Below are 17,587 nucleotides of genomic sequence, written 5' to 3'. Positions count from 1 at the left end.
GCGAGTTCCAGCGCGGACAGGTGCCCCACGGGGAGGAAGGCCCACCCAGCAGGCCAACACATGGAGACGGCCGGCTCTCGGTGGCCAAGGGACGGGAAGTCACGTGCCCATCCATGGTCGAACTGGTCCCCCAGGGTGTGGGAGAAAGGAGGGGCGGGGAGTTAACCCTTCGGCTCAGGAGCCGGTGGGGGGGAGGGAGAAATCTTGGAACGGGGGTCACGGGGGACCCGCGGCAACGTTTGGTCTGTGATATTTCTCACTGACTCCCGCGAGAAGCTGATCTATCTCCAGGCGCAGGGCGCCTTCCGCCGGCGCCGTGGCTTAGCTGGTTAAAGCGCCTGTCTAGTAAACAGGAGATCCTGGGTTCGAATCCCAGCGGTGCCTGGGTCCGCAGAAAGCGGTATATTATTGCTCCGAGGGCAACGCGTCTCTCCAATCTTCCGAAGGGTCTTTCTGTGGCGCCTTTCCAAAGATTCTTATTCTTACCAAGCCGTTTCCACCTTGAGCTTCCGCTCCCGCGCACTTTTACCGTGAATCGGAAGGCCCCACTTCGCTTTCAGGAGCCAGGGTGGCGCGGGCATCCCATGCGTTCAAGGGCACGGCGCCCTGGGCTTGGGTTCGGGTTCTGCCTCATTTTGTTGGGGCCGTCCTGAGACTCGGGGCAGGGAGCGAGAACGCGAGAACCGCCCCTTCCGCAGGCCTCCGGCGGCTGGCGAAGAGGTGAGGCCCGCACTGCCGCGGGGAGGCGCACGCGCACAGACGTCTCGAGGCGGAGAGGCGGGGCCGGCGGGAGGCGGGCCCGTTGATAGGCAGCTATAGTGGCGCAGGCCCCAAGCCGCACGCGGCTGTGATGGCCGAGTGGTTAAGGCGTTGGACTCGAAATCCAATGGGGTCTCCCCGCGCAGGTTCGAATCCTGCTCACAGCGTGCGTACTTTTGGGAGTGGCTATCCTTGCCTTCGGAGGAGAAAGGCCTTTGTTTTTCTAGCGCCTCCTTCCCCGGGAAGGATCCGGCCTTTATTCTTCGGGATTCAGCCACCCGCGACCAGCCCGCGAGCGCCCCCTCGCGGGCCTTACGCTCTGGCGACCGTGTCCCTGAACCGCGTCTCCGAGTTCCTCCCCGTCACCGAGCCCAGCACGCTGCCCAGTGCTATACCGCCGGCGTATTCCGCTTCCCTGACCCACGCCCCTGCCCGTCTCCTCCGAGATTGTTTGTCTCCCTCCTCTCAACCCCACTCCACGAGGCCCTTCATCTACCCCTCCACGTCTCTGTTCCCCTCTCCCGCAAAGCATGTTACCATACACCCACTCTCCCCCATGCCGTCTTCCCATTCTCTCTGGAACCCCCTCTAATCAAGTGCCTCCCCCCACCCCATTCCTCCAAGATGCTCCTGTTAAGTTTACCAAGTGACCGTCGCATTGCTAAACCCATTGATCGCTATTTGGCACCAGCTCACACGGATGCTTACTCTCCCCCTTAGAAACGCTCTCTTCACTGCCTTCTAGGACACCCTGACTCTTCTGATACTCCTTCTACATCATGAACAGCTCCTATACAGACTCCTTTGGTGGGTCAACACCTTCGGGATCCTTGAATGTCGGAGTGTTCCCACTGGCTCCCTTTTCCAACCTCTTCTCTATCTGTACTCACTCTTATAAATATCAACGAATAACACATTAGTACATCCAAGAATGTTCATCTCCGGCTCCAGAACTCTTCCCCGAATTCCAGATGCATATATATTATTACCCACTTACCGTTTCCACTTGGATATCTACTAGGGAATCACAAATAAATTGGCCAAACAAATTCTTGGCCTCCCCAAAATGAACGTCACCTGCACTTTCTAGTTCAGTAATGGAAAATTCCATTTCTTCAGTTGGTCGGAGTAAAAGCCGTAGGATCACCCCCGATTCTCTCTCTTTGTCACACACCCACTCCACATCAAATCAGCCAAGATTTCTTATTAAAACGGGTTTAAAAAAACGTGACTGCTTGTCAAAACATCACCACTACACCCTGGTCCGAGCCCCCACATCTTGCATCCAGATTGTTACAACAGCCCCTAAATTATTTCCTTGCTCCTTCTCTTCTTCCTCTGAACACATTGGGCTTAGTGATCCTTTTAAAACATACATCAGATTCTGTCCTTCCTCTCTTTGAAGCCTTCCAATGGGATATCAAAATGAATTCATGGCTTTTAATGTGTGTAGATACAGAAAGAAATGTGTGCGCATACACCACATATAGATATACATGTATCTCCTAGCTTGCTCCACTGAGAGAGCCTAGAAGGAAAGATAAAGTACCAACAAGCACACCAAGTGCCCAGATCTTGGTTACTAAATACCGCGTTCCGCTCAAATGAACCAGGGCTCCTAGGAAAAAAGGCTGGTTCCAGGTTAGGGAATTATAAGACGATCTTGGAACATCCTGTTGCACAGGAAAGGAAAGAAATGCTCAAAGAATCTCGGGTATCTATTTTAAAAAGAGACCCAACGGCTCAGGGTTACAGTTAAAGGAGGTCCCATTGGCTAAATCTGGGACAATCTGAGCGTTAAAATATGATTGTGGTGGACCCTGATTCACTGAATCAGGTGAGACTCCAAAGTCCATAACAGGAAAAAGAAATAAAATGGGAAGGAAGGGGATAGCTCTTTTTATATTTTATAGTCAACTGCCCAACTAATAAACCTAGAAACGGTGCTGGAGTTAGAAGTCATCAATGGATACTGGAGTAGTGGTTGAACTTTGATGGGCTGTATGTAGCGAAGAGTCTCAAAGTGTCTTCCCACAAAGTACATATTAATTACTATTCGGGGTGGGTGGGGGGTTAATAACTTTACAGTGGACAGATGTGGCCAATGCCATCCAACTGAGTGATCAAAGTCAGCCCCTCGGTATTGAGACAAATTGACGCGTGTCTTCTGACGTGATTCAGAAGGACACGCCGTCGCTTCTGGGATGTTCCTGCCCCAAATACATAATCTGAACAACTTGATTCTAACCGTGAAGAGCCATCGGACAAACTAAACGGAAGGACCAGCTCCAAAATCACGCTGGTCTCTTCAAAACTGTGAAGATTTAACGATAGATTCTTCTAGATTAAATGAGACCGCAGAGACGCAGTAACTAAATGCAACCATGCGATCCTGGACTGCATCTTGGATCAGGACAAAAAAAAGCTATTAAGGACATCACTGGAACACTTGAGGACATTTGAATATGGACTGGGGATTAAATAATGGTATTATATTAACTTTAATTTCCTGATACTGATAACTGCACTGTTATGTTACGAATGTCCTTGTTCTTGGGAAAGACACACCCAGTAACTGGGGGCAAGAGGGCCTAATGTCTCCAGTGTACTTCCAAATGGTTCAGAAAGCAAATATTTTCTTTTTCTTTTCTTTTTTTTAAGTCTATTTGTTTAAAGAGAGGGACAGCAGGAGTGGAGGAGGGGCAGAAAGAGAGAGGGAGAGAAAGGATCCCAAGCAGGCTCCACGTTGCTAGCCACGGAGCCCCACCCGGGGCTCGATCTCGGGGACCATGAGATCATGACCTGAGCCAAAACCAGGAGCTGGACCCTCAACCGACTGAGCCACCGAAGCAACCCCGGAAAGTGAGTATTTTCTATCCATGCTGTCTTTGGAGAGAAATGACGAAGCAAATGGGACAAACGGAAACAATGGGCTTTTGTGGAGGTTTGACATTATATAGCAATTAAAAATGCTAGAAATAGAACAAAACAAAAAAGCAGGGGGGCGGGCAGGAAGAAGCCCTCCAAAGCCTTCTCATCTCTTTAGGAGTGGGAGAGTCCTGCCCCAGTCCTTCCCGGGAAACCGGGAAACGGCCTAGAAGGTCGTAGCCGATCAGTGCCCCCGCCCCGTTTCTCTCTCTGATCTCAACTCCCGCACTACCGTCACCGGCCAGAGGCTGCCCTCTGCTCCTTGGACCAGTTAGGCGTGTTTTCCCTCAAAGCTTTCCTGCCGGCTGGTCTCTGCCTGGAGCGCCCTTCCCAGAGGCGTCCTCTCACCTCTTAAATTTCACCTTCTCAATGAGTCTTTCTCTGAAAGTACAATTTCCACTCTCTACCCCCTTGCTTCACTTTTCTCCACCGCACTTACCACCGTTGGACACAACGGTTTTACACAATGTTCATCGGCCCGGTTCCCCTACAAGAACGGTTGGCCCCGTAAGGGAACAAAAGGATGAGCCTGTCTCGTTTTGGATTACTTGGGGTCTTCTGTCCTGATTCTTCCTTTGGCCCAGGGGCCTGGTCCTCCTACTTCCCAACCCCCAACCCCCCAAACCCCCCCCCCCAGGACCCAACCCTCCAGGAACTCCCCCTACCCAGGACCCAGGGGGGGTCCCAGGAAGCCAGCCTCCCCTTTGAAGAACAAAGAGGGAGGAGCTGAGTCTTGGAGCCCTGGCCTGGGGAGACGTCTCAGCGGGGGAGGGGAAGCCCGGACACTTCACCAGCTGCGCTGTCTCAGTTCCCGGCCCGCCTCCCTAGGGGCCCAGCGCGTGTGGGACACGAGCTCCCCTCCCCCAAGCCCAGATGAGGCCCGCTGTTGAGAGGGAGGCCAGGAAGAGGCTGGAGGCCCAGATACCCAGACGCACACCAGGTGCAAGGACACGCACCCAGGCCCACGGGGGCGCACGTACCCACCCCACCCCCCAACCCCCGAAACACTGGGCATCCGCCTGGAGGGTGACCTCCCCGCCACACGATCCTTATCGGCACAGGAGCAACGGCCGGAGAAAATCAGAAAATCGGGCAGCCCCATGCCAACTGGGCTCCAGTTTGGGGAGCCTAAAGATTCCCACGGTTTGGAGAGAGGCCTTTAAGGAAAAGAATACAAAGGTGGGTACACAAGTCATTATTTAGAGCGAAACGAGATCACGACAACTTACAAGTTGAAAACGCTGGCAGAGGTCACGAAGTCCAGAAACCCTGCTTTCTATGTGTGTTCCCGACCTGCTGGCCCATCCCTATCATACCTCCACAGACCAGCTGCTGGTTCCTTTTCAAATTTTGCTTCTCGCCTACCATCCACGTGCTTAGAGTGATGAAAGCCACTGGACACATTCCCATCGCACGTGTCTCGTGGCTTTGGGCCTTCATGGCACGAAGCCCCGTGACGGACACAGGTGATGATGGCAGCTTCCCGGAAACCCTTCCGACCCCCCCGGGGTAGCCAGGCTGACTGATCCCCTACCTGGATCCCCAAACTGGCCGCAGCCACTCCAACGTGCCAGAGGCAGGCAGAGTGGGAAGAGACAGAGAGGTCTTTACCATTTACAGTTAAAACGTCTCACTTTTCGCAGGTGTCCCAGAAGCATACGGCCCGGTGAATGCATCGCTAGGGCCCTTCCAGGAGCCTGTGGGGGGAAGCGAGGGGGCTTCTGAAGCATGCACTTAATTCTCCTCGTGGTGAAATTGGCCTCTGAACTTGAGACTTTTGATCCCACCTCTCCAATGGACTCTCCACCTGCCTAGAAATCCTACTATTCTGGCCCCCGAGGTTTGGCCGCCTCTCCAAAATGACCCCGTCACACCCTCTTTCTCCTCAAACCGCCTGAGCCCTCTCCCTTCCAGCAGCGAGCCTGACTCGTGTTTCTCGGAAGAAAGGAGAGGAACCAGGAGAACCCGTGTCACCCTTCCTGCACCCCAACTGACACACGCCCTTAGTTTCCCCCCATCTCCCTGTGGGTGAGGAGTCTCCCCTACCACCCGAGGCTGAGTTTCCTACCTGGTCCTGGAGTCTCCCAGCCCCCCCAGCCCCTGCCCTCCTGCACCCCTCCACCTCCCAAGAGCAGCCCGGGGCACCTGTGCCCCTACGGGCCACACCGCGTTCCGCTCACCATTCACAGCAGAACTGGATGGAGAGGTCTGCTTGATGCAAGGCCGCGGTCTGCGTGCCTTCAGCCCCATTCTTCCATCAACCCACCCCCACCCGAGCTGACCCAGGGGCCTGGGATTGTGTACAGTCAACCCCCCTCCCTCTAGGTCACCTGTGACATCCAAGATGCTAAGCTGATGCTTACTTCGCTCTCTTCTCCTTATTTGACCTCCCGGCAGATTAGCTAGGGCCGGGGTTCCCTTCTTCATACGCCCACTGCTCCTCCTTTCCCAAATTCTGTCCCAGGGACACTGGCCCCCTTCTCGTCGCTACCAACCCCCTAGGCGCTTTGCCAATTCTTCCTCCTCAGCCTGGATTGCAATTGTTGGGGTGCCCCAGGGCTCCTTGCTCCAGCCCCTCTCAAAGCCGCCTCTCTCCCCGGGACTCCCCCATATTTACCTTCCATCTCTGACCCCCAACTTTCTACATCCCTGGCCTACCTGTGATTTCCGCTCGGATGCCTAAGGGGATCTCAACCGACCAAACTTTCCCCACGGCCCCACTGCCCTGGTGCCTCTCATCTCCATAAAAGGCACCACCAACCAACCGCCCAGTGACTGAAGCCCAAACCCCAGAGGGAGCCCATTCACGTGTCTCGCCCCGGCCACCACCTCACGCAAGCCGCCATCACATCACGTCAGGCCTAGGAGGCCGCTCCTGCAACCCAAATGTCGTCCCTGCTCCCAATTTCACACGGCAGCCGAAGCGGTCATTTTAAAACAGAAGTCTGCGAACATGGCTTTCCTGATGAAAACCCTCCCTCGCCTCCCATGGACCTCAAGAATAAAATCCAAAGTCATTTCCGAGCTTGCAAAGCCCTGTGTGGTGCGCCATGCCTGCCTCCCCATTTTTACCTCTGATGTACTCCAAATCCTCCCGCCCAGGAACCCTGGCCCTCTTTCTCTAGGGCCCACCCGCAAATTCCATTCCTGCCTCAGAGCCTTTGCACCTGCTGTTTCCTTTCGCCTGTTTCTTCCTTGGCCTTAAATACCATCTTTTCCTCCAGTTGGTTTCTGACCACCCAGAGGAAAGCAGCACTTTACTCTCAAGCCATTGCCATGTCCGGTTGTCCCCCCGCTCCCCTCCCCCCCATGACCATCTGATGTTTTCTTTTCTAAGCTCCCCTCCCCGCAAGATGTAGGGCTTCGGGAGAGCCCTAACCATACTTGGCACACAGAGGCACTCCATAAATATCGACTGAATGAGTAACAGAGAGGCTGTGCACACAGATGTACAGATGCCCAGATTGTCGCACAGTTTCCTTCTGGGAGTCGCTATCGCGCCTGAGTAGAGAAGAGAGCATCCCTGGTCACTGACACAACCCAGAGACACGAGACCCGCAGCCGAAACAGGTTGAGAGAGACAGGAGGCAGAAACCAGAGGCGGAGACACAGACGCAGGGCGAGCTCCAGACAGAGACCCAGACTCCGCGAACCAGGGACCGGGGCCCGCGGGAGCCCGGGTAGCGGCGCGGAGGGAGGCCAGCGGGCAGCAGCGCGGCAGGCCGGGGCCCAGGGTCGCCCCCGCCCTCTCCCGCCTCCCCTCCGCTCACAAGTGGCCGCCGGCAGCTGGCGGGGGACACCCGGCCGCCCGCCGGCCCGACGCGTGCGGGATCAAAGCGGCCGGGAAGGGGCGGGGCGGGAGGTGGCGGGGTTGGGGCTGGGAGGGACGGAGGTGTGAGCGAGCTTCCCAGGGGCTGGCAGGAGCGTGGGAGCGCAGAGTGCCGGGAGGCGACAGAGACCCGGAGAGACGAGAGAGATGAGAGACCCGGGCGCGCCGGAGAGACCCGGAGCTAGAGACGCACGGAGACAGCTGGAGACCGAGAGAGGGCGCACGGCCGTCGCTAAGACAGCTGGCAGGAACGCGAGAGATGCGAGATAGAGACGCCGGGGCGGCCGCGGGGGCGCAGAAAGACCGCGATAACAGGAAGACCGGGACCCACGGACTTAGAAAAAGCAAGCGCAGTTCAGGGAGGACAGAAAATGGAGAGGGCGAGGAAGAGAAATGGCCGGAAGGGCCCGGGACTTAGGGCGCGTAGGGCGGGAAGGCCTCGCCCCTCCCCCGCGGAGGGTGGGAGGACCCCCGGGGCAGGGATCCGAGCGGCGTGTCCTTTCTCAGGGTGACGCCTGCGGAGATGCGGGGCCGGGGGCGGAGGGAGGGGTGTGGAAGGCCGCAGGACTCGCGGGCTGGGAGGACGGCAGTGGGAGGACTTTCGGCCTCCGGATCTCCATCCAGAGCGTCAAGCTCTACCTTATGGTGAAAAAGATGAGTTAAACAGACAAACTTCTCAGGCAGATTTCTTCCCCATTTGGGGCCGACGGGAGGGGGGAAAAAAAAAAAGTCAACTTGTGCATTGGCCGGGAATCGAACCCGGGCCTCCCGCGTGGCAGGCGAGAATTCTACCACTGAACCACCAATGCAAGCGACAACCAGCACTTGGTGGCCCTACCTGAACTTGTAAGAGGTTGAGGCCACGGCGGTCCGGGAGAAGGTGTGGGCCAGGGGCTCAGCGAAGGAGCGGCCCGAATAGCTGACGTGGGTGGAGCGCCAGGCCATCCTTCCTCCCGCCCGGATCCGGCCGCCGGGCCATAAAGTGGCCCCATATGGCCGGGGGGCGGCCCCACACCCGGGTGCGAACAGCCCGGGGCCCCGAGCCTCGCGTGCAGGTGAGAAAAACTCCGCCCGAGCGCAGGTTCCCAAGGAGGGGGGCGACGGGGGCTGCCGGGAGCCACACATCTGCGCTCCCATTTGGCCCAGGTAGGGGGGAGGTGGGATGTGCTGGCGGCCCTGACCCCAAATGGGAGCACTCTCCCCAAGGTCTGTGTCTCTCCGGGCTCGGGCTTTGGCAGGGCAGGCTGCGGGGCGGGGAGGGGGGTGGGGAGAAAGAAAGAAAGCAGGGGGTTGTTGGGGGGGGGGGGGAAACCCAACAACACAACGTGTGGAGAGGCCCTGGGACGGCTCGGAAGGCCTCATCCGCCTCTGACTGCGCAGCTTATCTTCCAACCGGTCTGCAGTCTTGTCTTTCCGTGTCCTTGTCCGGGGCCGTCTGGTTGTCCCGTTAAATCTCTGATTTCTTTCTTCTCAGACACTTTATCCCGAAGCCTCCGACTGTTCACGCATCATTCTGCAGAGGGTCATGTTCTTGGTTTGAGGTGAGTATTGATCCCTTTTTGTATCTCTTTCTGGTCCCTAAAAAAAAAAAAACAAAACAAAACCTGTCGGCTCCCTGGTCCCCTGTCCTCACGGGGGTCCCCAGGGGAGCAAGCAGCACGAGCACTCCTTGTGTCCCGTGTCCTGGCAGACACAGGCCTGGATCTCCTATAATTAGTTTTGAGTCAAATACTTCTAAGTGGATAGGTCTCTCCACCTCCTACTCCAAGCCTTGCTTCCTTTTTTTCTTCGAGGGTCCCCTTCCTCCCAAGTCCAGCCATCCGCCTGTATGACCCTTTCCCCAGCTCCTACTTCTCTCTGCCTTTGTAATTGCTGCTTGGTAACACATCCTCTTTTCCACTGGATCCGCTGGGTCTCTAGTACGTATCTCAGTATGGATCCCCTAAGCCTAGACCGGTGCGCGCAATGTGGGGGGGGGGGGGAAATAGGATTAAGATTCGCTTAGATCGAGCTGCGCGTCTCTTTTGCCTCCAGGCAGAGCCCCAGTTGAATTGGACAGAGCCACCCAGCGGGAGGCGAATTTGGGGTGAAGGTGTATAAGATCTAGTCTGGAGGGTTGAGGGGTGCCAACTTGTATTTCAGGGTCGGTGGGGGAACAGTGAGCTCCCAAGAAAGCCTCGTTTGGTGGTGGAGGAGGGGAACTCTGAACTTCATTCCAGAGTCCTGTCCCCAGAGCTCTTCAACTCCCTCTCCCCCTAATAACCTCTCCCTTCAGCGGAGTCCCGCCTCATTATACAGCCTTAGGGTCCTTAAATCAGCCAATGCTGCCTTGGCCCCTCATTTCCCACACTCCTAGGTCAGTTTCATTTCTTCCCCGCCCCCCTTGCGCTCCTCCCCTTTCCGGGAGCCTTGTGCTCCTGGCCTAGCGGAGGGGGATCCGGGGGCCGAAGGGGGCGGGCCCGGCTCCAACCCCCACCCCACCCAATTCAGGAGCTGCGGGATATAAGGTGCAAGGCCGGCTTGGCCTCGGTCCACACCAGGGTCCGGAGGAGCGATGGTCACTCGGGATCGAGCGGAGAATAGGGACGGCCCCAAGGTGAGAGGTGAGGGGAGGGAGCAGAGGTCCCTGGTCCGGCCAGGGGACCGCGTCCCTGAGACGCTGGGTGAGGAAAGAGGCTGGAGACGCAGGGTTGGAAAGGGGAGAGGTGTGCGTGCGGGGGACCCAAGGAACCAGGAGCTGGGAAGGAAGCGGCGAAGATGAGGATGGGGATGGGGTCAGAGCAGGGGCTGCGTGGGCGGCAGTACTGGTGTTGGGTTTGGGTAATGGCATTTGGCACCTTGCGGCTTGCAAGGTGTGGGAGGGGGCCGGAATTCGAGTGGAATAGATAAGGGGGGCTCAAGCTAAGGGAGGTGGGTGGAAACAAAAAGCGGGGAGGATAGGCACTTGCTCCGCGCGTGAGGCGCGAGCCAGAGCTGACCCAGTGCAGCCTTATAGAGAAGGCCGGGAAGGCATTGGCCCCAGAGGCCTGACCTCGGGAGGAAGATTTTAGAACCAGTGGAGAAAGATGACTGCACAGACGGGCTAGCGGGAGAAGAGGCGCGGTCGCCCCGAGTATCTCCCTTTTTACATTCAGGGCCGCCGACTCAGAGGCCGGCACCTTGCGGCCACGTGTCCACGTGTCTGGGTGCAAAGAGCCCCCCCCCCCCACCAAAGTTCTCCACTGAGACAGAGACACTGCAGGAGACGGAGACGTAGAGAGGAAAGAGGAGGAGGAGAGACACAGACAGGGGAGGAGGGTGGACAAGACAGAGAGGAGAATGCAGAAGACCCGGGAGAGAGAGGAGGCGAGCTTACAGAAATTGACCCTAGGGGCTTTGGGAGGGGGAGCGGAGAGGGACCCGATGGGCCTGGCCCTAGGCACTCGCTGGGGTCTTGGGGAAGGGGCGGGCGCGGGACCGACCCGGCGGCGGGACCCAAACGCCGGCGCGGCCGCGCTGAGTCTCGGTCCGGTCGGCCAGCTCTCCCTTTCCTGCCGGTCGCAGATGCTGAAGCCGCTTGTGGAGAAGCGGCGCCGGGACCGCATCAACCGCAGCCTGGAAGAACTGAGGCTCCTGCTGTTGGAGCAGACCCGGGACCAGGTCAGTCCTTCCGCCGTCCCCAGACCCCCAGGCATCCGGTCTTCGCGTCCCAGGGCTTCCTACTGGGGTGGGGACACGTGCTGCACTGGCAACCCTGGCCCCAAGGCATCCCGACCCGAGCCCCGCCTTTGGAGTCCCATCCCAGACCCCCTCTCGCTCTCAGGACGTGCTCTTCATGGCCACCCCTGGGGTCTGTAAGTTTCACACCCGGCTCTGTAAATTTCACTCCCAGGGTGGGTCAGTCTTCCACCTCTGGGGTCTGTAAATGCTCCCTCCTCTTTTCCCGCACCCGCTCCAACAGCCTGCAGGGTGGTTAATTTCAGTCCCTGGGGTTTGCTGTTTACAATCCGCTCCTCAACTCTGGGTGGGCTTCACCCCCTCGGGTTGGACGCTCCAGGTTCGAGGTTTCCCAGGGCCGTTCCTCGTCATCTCCACTCCGCATTCGGTCGGTCGCGCGCTCCGTGAGCAGCGCGCAAACGCGATCGGGGGCACCCCCAGCTCCCGCATTCCCCCCCTCCCTTCTTCCCCCTGCCACTTCCCCCTCTCTCCCCACCCCTTTCTGTCTTTGCGCCCTCCCCCTCCCGTCTGTAGAACCTCCGCAACCCGAAGCTGGAGAAAGCAGAGATACTGGAGTTCGCCGTGGGCTACTTGAGGGAGCGAAGCCGGGTGGAGCCCCCGGGTACAGCGCGGGGGGGTGGGGCAGCGGAGGGCGGGAGGGGGGATTCACGGAGGCCCGGGGCCGGGGTAGCTGGGGCGGACCCTGCGATGGACGGTGGGCTTGGGGAGTGGTAGGCTCTGCTCCGAGGCGAGGTTAATAACACCCGCGCGTGTCTGTCTCTGTGTCTCCCTCATTTTCTCCCTCTGTCCGTCCTTCTGGGTCTCTGTCTCTGTGCGTCTGTCGGGCTTCGGTTATCTCTGCGCCCCGCCCCTTCCCTCGCCCTGGCTGGGTCCCTGCCCTGCCCGCCCGTCCTCCCGCCGGCCGCGGCTCCAGGGGTTCCCCGGTCCCCAGCCCAGGACGCCGAGGCGCTCGCCAGCTGCTACCTGTCCGGCTTCCGCGAGTGCCTGCTCCGTCTGGCGGCCTTCGCGCACGACGCCAGCCCGGCCGCCCGCGCCCAGCTCTTCTCCGCGCTGCACGTCTACCTGCGCCCCAAGCCGCCCCGACTGGAGCCGGTAGATCCGAGGCCCCAGGCGCCGCGCCCACCGCTGGACCCCGCCGCCCCGGTGCCCGGCCCCGCGCTGCACCAGCGCCCCCCAGTGCACCAGGGCCCCCTTAGCCCGCGCTGCGCCTGGTCCCCGTCCCCCTGCTCCCCCCGCGCCGGGGATCCCGGCGCGCCGGCGCCCCTCACCGGACTGCTGCCGCCGCCGCCGCCGCCGCACAGACAAGACGGGGCGCCCAAGGCCCCGCCGCCCCCGCCGCCCGCCTTCTGGAGACCTTGGCCCTGAGCTTTGCGGGGGGTGGGGGTGGGGGCTGGGGGTGAGGTAGAGACTCCAGCCCGAGGGCAGCAGAGGGACCCGGGCGTCGGGGCGAGCAGGTGTTGGGGAGGGCGGCGGGGCGCGCGGGCGCAGCGCGCGGGTGAGATGTGGTCTATATTAGAGTATCTATATAAATATATATTTCCCCGGTTTCTGTCCCTTTTCCCTGCCCCCTTTGCGACTAGGATTGTACCCTCTCTGCCCCCGGCCCAGACCCAGCCCCTTCCCGAGTCCTTAGTGCATGGAATAAAGTGGTTATTCAATCCCCGTGTGTCCCCGAGCCAGGGGCCTGCCTTTATCTCGGCGTCCACGCCCACTTCTGTCTCCCTTTCCTTCTGTTTCCCGCCCCTCCCCCCAGTCTTGCTCTCCATGGCCCAAGCCCCGGGGCAGACAGGTAAGTAAAGAAGAGAGCAGAGCGGAGACTGAGGTTGGAGCTTGAAACCAGGTGGAAAACACTGAAATAGGGTAGGGGGAGAAGGGGATGGGAGCCTTTAAGAAAAAGTCGGAGAGAGAGGGGAGGGGGGGGAAAAAAAAAAAAAACAAAACCTGAAATAAAAATCGACTCTGGTGGGATTCGAACCCACAACCTTTGAATCGCTCTTTCGTCACTAGAAGTCCAATGCGCTATCCATTGCGCCACAGAGCCACCTGGCGGGCGGCGGCGTCTGACGGCTTACGGGTACTAGCATGGGGGGGGGGGGGGGGGGGGGGGGCGGGGAGGGAGAGGGGTGTGAGGGCTTTGGGCGGGGCATGCCAGGAGCGCCCGGTTGCGACCTCGCAGGCCTGCCTGGGAGAAGTAGCGGGACAAAAGCACGTGAGCCAGGTGGGAGTGCGGACGCGCACGGGTGGAAGAAACGGGGACAGAGAGCAACCGAATGTGAGCGAGCACAGAGCTGCGGCTGCCCGCTTGGGGGATGCTCCCGGCCCAGGCGCGCCCCACTCCCAGATGCGGCCCCATCCAGGAAAATAAACTTGTGTCGTTGTAAAACATCGGTGTGTCTCTTGTTTCCTCCGGCCGGGCCGTTTCGCCGTCCACTGCTTCTCGGTCCGCGATCTCCCAAGAGGGCCGGCCGGCCGATCTAGTGCAACCATCCCGAGCCCGGGGTCTCCTTCTAGTCTCTTAGGAGGACTACAGGGAGGACTGTCTTCCACGCAGGTAGCGTGGCCGAGCGGTCTAAGGCGCTGGATTTAGGCTCCAGTCTCTTCGGAGGCGTGGGTTCGAATCCCACCGCTGCCAAGATGGAGTTTTTCTGGTGGCCTGTGTACCCCCATGTAGAAGTCCTGACCGCCCCCCGCCGCCCCGGTGGGACGCCCCCCTTGTTTTTACGAGGACTCCTTGCAGCCAAGCCACCACCGCCTTCCACTCTCTGGTGTTCCAGACAGCCTCGGGTTGTGTCAGCCAAGACCTGATGGGACCTGCGGAAGCAACCTCAAGTTCCTCATAGCTGATCTGTGCCCAAACGTGTCCTCAAATACCAGTGGCTCCCAAGACTAGCGCAACTTGCTATACATTTAAGCGACGGCTGTATGTTCTGATGGTGTGCTGGAGGCTCCAACTACCTGGTCTGTTTTTAAAAACAAAGGACAGCATCCTCGCTGGCTTTTCAGACCCTCTCAGGTGACGAATGACGCCCCTGCCCCAAGCTCATAAATATAACAGCACTCCGGTGGTACAAAACCTAAGGTTCCACCGAGATTTGAACTCGGATCGCTGGATTCAGAGTCCAGAGTGCTAACCATTACACCATGGAACCCACTCATGATGGGTCTTCTTTGAGAGGGTACATATTACTGATTTTCTCATTTTGCGTGTCTGCCATTCACAGAAAACGGAAACACAAATACCTGCTGGAGGCGGTGGACCCCCGCCTTGGAGCACCTGACCTGTGAATGGAGACGTGCTGTGAAGGAAAAAATACACACCGTAGTTACAAGACATAGTACGTACTGAAAAGAACATTGTTAAAATTTCATTAGCAATTTTAAAATATCGAGTACGTGTTAAAATGATAAGATTTCATTGGGTTAAATAAAATGTGTTGTTAAAATTAATTTCGCCTGGTTCTTTTTACTTTCCAATGTGGCTGACCGGAAAACTTAAATTCACATAAAACATGTCTGCTTTCCCTCCACTGTCTGTCTATCGTTCGTTCCACTTTCTGAAAAGTAAAATCCCGACGGGGTTACTATCATTTCATTTTTAAAGTCATGTCACAGCATTTTCGTTGCCCTTTTTTTTCCTTGGTTTTCTTTTAAAGGAATACAGAGATGAGTCGTATTCAAAAAGAGCTGTAGGTTCGTAGGGGGGAAGGAAAAGAAAAAAAAAGCGAGACGCCCGAACAGGGACTTGAACCCTGGACCCTCAGATTAAAAGTCTGATGCTCTACCGACTGAGCTATCCGGGCTCTTCCCGGAGAGCTGCTCTGCTACTCATAAGAGCTGTGTGTCTACGGAAGTCCAGGCTCCCAGGGGCGGTAGGTAGTTGCACGCACGTGCGCAGCGGCTCTGGCGCCCACCGGGAGGGAGCAGAAGGGGCCCCGCGGCTGCTGCCAGCGCTTTTCCGTCCTTCGTCTGGCACAGCACCGGCCGGTGTCTGGCCGCTGCGGGGGAAGGGCCGCGGAGGCGGGGCCGCTGCAGTACCGGCTCTGGCCGCGCGGGGCCGCTGCCGGCCGCGGGCCTCCCAGGCGGATCGCTCTCCCAGCAGGCGGGGTGACCCAGATGCCGCCGCCCTGACTGCCCCGGGCGGGCCCGGAGCGGAACGGATGCCACAGGGGACCTCCCGACGCCGCGAGCCCGGAGTCCGCTTTGGCCCCCCGATCCGCCCCATTCCAAGGGAGGGACCGAGATCGGACGTGCGGCGAACCGGGGACCCAGAGGGCCGGGCGTAGGGACCGCGGCGCGCAGGGGAAGCGACAGGAAAGTTGTGCTCGGCTGACTCCGGTGCGGTGGGCACTCGGGGCGACTCACCTGCGTGAGTCGACAGTCATGTGTGGTTGATGCCGGGTACGGCTCATCTGTGCACAGTGATTCACGTGGATGATTCACAAGTAGGCAATGCGGCTGCCCTGGGCCCAGTCCCGGCTGAGAGAGGAGGAGAGGGTCTCGGGGCAAGTTGGGGAGTGGGCGGGCCGGGGCCCCAGGGTATCAGTCGGCGGGACAGTGTCCCAACCACACAGGTGTCACCTGCTCCTCGTCTCCCTGTTGGCGTCTGGTCCCTCCCTTCCCAGTGGGACTCTGGCTCTTGATATCCATCTGGGTGAGCCCGGTCCTGCCAGCCAGAGAGACCGGCTGTGCCAGAGGTCAGCAAACAAGTATAAGGGGAGGAGAGAGAGCCCGCGGTGAGCAAGGACGGAGACCGGGAGCTCCGGGGAGGAGAGCGAGCCCGAGAGCACCCCACGGAGAGAACCCTGGGCCTTTCCTTCCGGGTGCACCTGCCCCTGCCCCCAGACTCCGCGGCCCTGCAGCGCAACAGCTCAGCTCAGCCCCGCCCGCCGCTCCCCTCCTCCGAGGCGCTGCTTGCCGGAGTCATCGTTGCCGGGGACATCCCTCCCTCCCTCCCTCCCACCATGGCCGTGTACAGCGTGTGTGTGACGACCGGTCCCTACCTGATGGCGGGGACCCTGGACAACATCTCTGTCACCCTGCTGGGCACTTGCGGGGAGAGCCCCAAGCAGCGGCTGGATCGCTTGGGCAGGGACTTCGCCACTGGATCGGTGAGTACAGAGGGGACGGGAGGGAGGGGCGACCTCTGAGGGTCGCGGCCAGCAGGGGACCCTGAAGGAGGGGAGGGGTCATTCCCAGGTCATTCGTCCAGCCTTGGGGGGGACTCGGGACTCCCACTCTGACCTCCTCACCATCCTGTCTTTCCTGGGGTGTGATAAACCCTACTCAGGCCGGGCTGTGAAGAAGGGGCCCTGGGCTGGGGGGAGGGTCAGGAGAATTTCACCTGCTCCCTGGCTCCTCCCATAATTGAAGGTGGGCTTTGGGCAAGTGGCTTGCCCTCTCTGAGTCCGGGTTTCCTCTTCTCCGGAGGGGATCTGCCTGCCTCCACCAGGACCCCAGGATTTTTGCTGGTGGCCTACACGAGGGTGTGGGAGCCAAGGAGGCTGGTGAAATCCAGAACCCTCTCTGCTCGCACCCGGTGTCTCTGTGGCTGCCACTGCTTGGACGAAGGGGGTGCCTTTTCCCAACTCGTACAAAGGCACTGCGTGGCTTAATTATATGCCAGGACAGGTGGGGGCGTAGATGCCCCTTGGAAGGTGGAAGGATGCCCCCCCCCCAAGGTTCCTGGCCTCTCACCTGCTTGCTTTTTGGTCCCCCCCACCCCCTGCAGGTGCAGAAATACAAAGTGCGCTGCCCAGCCGAGCTGGGGGAGCTCTTGCTGCTGCGTCTGTACAAGGAACGCTATGCCTTCTTCCCCAAGGATTCTTGGTACTGCAGCTTTATTTGCGTCAAGGCCCCCGATGGCACCTGCACCCAGTTCCCCTGCTATCAGTGGATTGAGGGCTATTGCACCGTAGAGCTGCGACCAGGAACAGGTGGGCCAGAGGCAGGGGCTGGCCGCCGTCTGTTGGGATTAGGGGTGGGCATGGGGCGCCTGGGTAGCTCAGACCCCACGGTTTGTGGGTTCAAGCCCCACGTCGGGCTCTGCGTCGGATTCTGTGTCTGCCTCTCTCTCTGTCCCTCCCCTGATCCTGCTCTGTCTCTCTCTCCAAAATAAATAAACATTAAAAAAAAAAATGGAATTACGGGTGGGGTTCCACAAAGCCCAGGCCGTAGGGAACAGGGGTGGGGTTAGGGTACCTAGAACTCAGAACTCCCCAGTAAATGCTTTCTGAAAAAAGTGAGCCTTTAGAACCCTGAATTTCTGGGCAATATTCACACACAGTCTCCACACTCCTACTTCTCCTAGACACACACACACACACACACACACACACACACACACACACACACACA

General features: G+C 58.9%; 1 protein-coding gene and 7 non-coding genes across 8 annotated transcripts; 4 read left to right on the top strand and 4 right to left on the bottom strand.

Moving 5' to 3' along the window:
• Positions 1 to 310: 310 nt before the first annotated feature.
• On the top strand, positions 311 to 384 carry TRNAT-AGU (transfer RNA threonine (anticodon AGU)). Its single transcript has one exon. It is a non-coding gene; the product is annotated as a tRNA-Thr (tRNA).
• Positions 385 to 844: 460 nt separating this feature from the next.
• On the top strand, positions 845 to 926 carry TRNAS-CGA (transfer RNA serine (anticodon CGA)). Its single transcript has one exon. It is a non-coding gene; the product is annotated as a tRNA-Ser (tRNA).
• Positions 927 to 8,254: 7,328 nt separating this feature from the next.
• Positions 8,255 to 8,325, bottom strand: TRNAG-GCC (transfer RNA glycine (anticodon GCC)). Its single transcript has one exon. It is a non-coding gene; the product is annotated as a tRNA-Gly (tRNA).
• A 1,745-nt stretch (positions 8,326 to 10,070) lies between these two features.
• On the top strand, positions 10,071 to 13,101 carry LOC125918333 (transcription factor HES-7). The gene is made up of 4 exons (XM_049624341.1): positions 10,071 to 10,112; positions 11,060 to 11,155; positions 11,747 to 11,834; positions 12,132 to 13,101. Exons 1-4 carry the CDS (start codon positions 10,071 to 10,073, stop codon positions 12,596 to 12,598), a joined length of 693 nt encoding a protein of 230 aa, XP_049480298.1. The 3' UTR covers positions 12,599 to 13,101.
• Positions 13,102 to 13,187: 86 nt separating this feature from the next.
• TRNAR-UCU (transfer RNA arginine (anticodon UCU)) lies at positions 13,188 to 13,274 on the bottom strand. The gene is given in 2 exon segments: positions 13,188 to 13,223; positions 13,238 to 13,274. It is a non-coding gene; the product is annotated as a tRNA-Arg (tRNA).
• Positions 13,275 to 13,783: 509 nt separating this feature from the next.
• Positions 13,784 to 13,865, top strand: TRNAL-UAG (transfer RNA leucine (anticodon UAG)). The gene has a single exon. It is a non-coding gene; the product is annotated as a tRNA-Leu (tRNA).
• A 445-nt stretch (positions 13,866 to 14,310) lies between these two features.
• On the bottom strand, positions 14,311 to 14,382 carry TRNAQ-CUG (transfer RNA glutamine (anticodon CUG)). Its single transcript has one exon. It is a non-coding gene; the product is annotated as a tRNA-Gln (tRNA).
• A 578-nt stretch (positions 14,383 to 14,960) lies between these two features.
• TRNAK-UUU (transfer RNA lysine (anticodon UUU)) lies at positions 14,961 to 15,033 on the bottom strand. Its single transcript has one exon. It is a non-coding gene; the product is annotated as a tRNA-Lys (tRNA).
• Positions 15,034 to 17,587: the final 2,554 nt, after the last annotated feature.

Source organism: Panthera uncia, unplaced genomic scaffold (assembly GCF_023721935.1).
Source record: "Panthera uncia isolate 11264 unplaced genomic scaffold, Puncia_PCG_1.0 HiC_scaffold_680, whole genome shotgun sequence".
Classification (NCBI taxonomy): Eukaryota; Metazoa; Chordata; class Mammalia; order Carnivora; family Felidae; genus Panthera; species Panthera uncia.
Note: the sequence above shows the minus strand (reverse complement) of the source record. Positions and strands in the feature narration are given on the sequence as shown.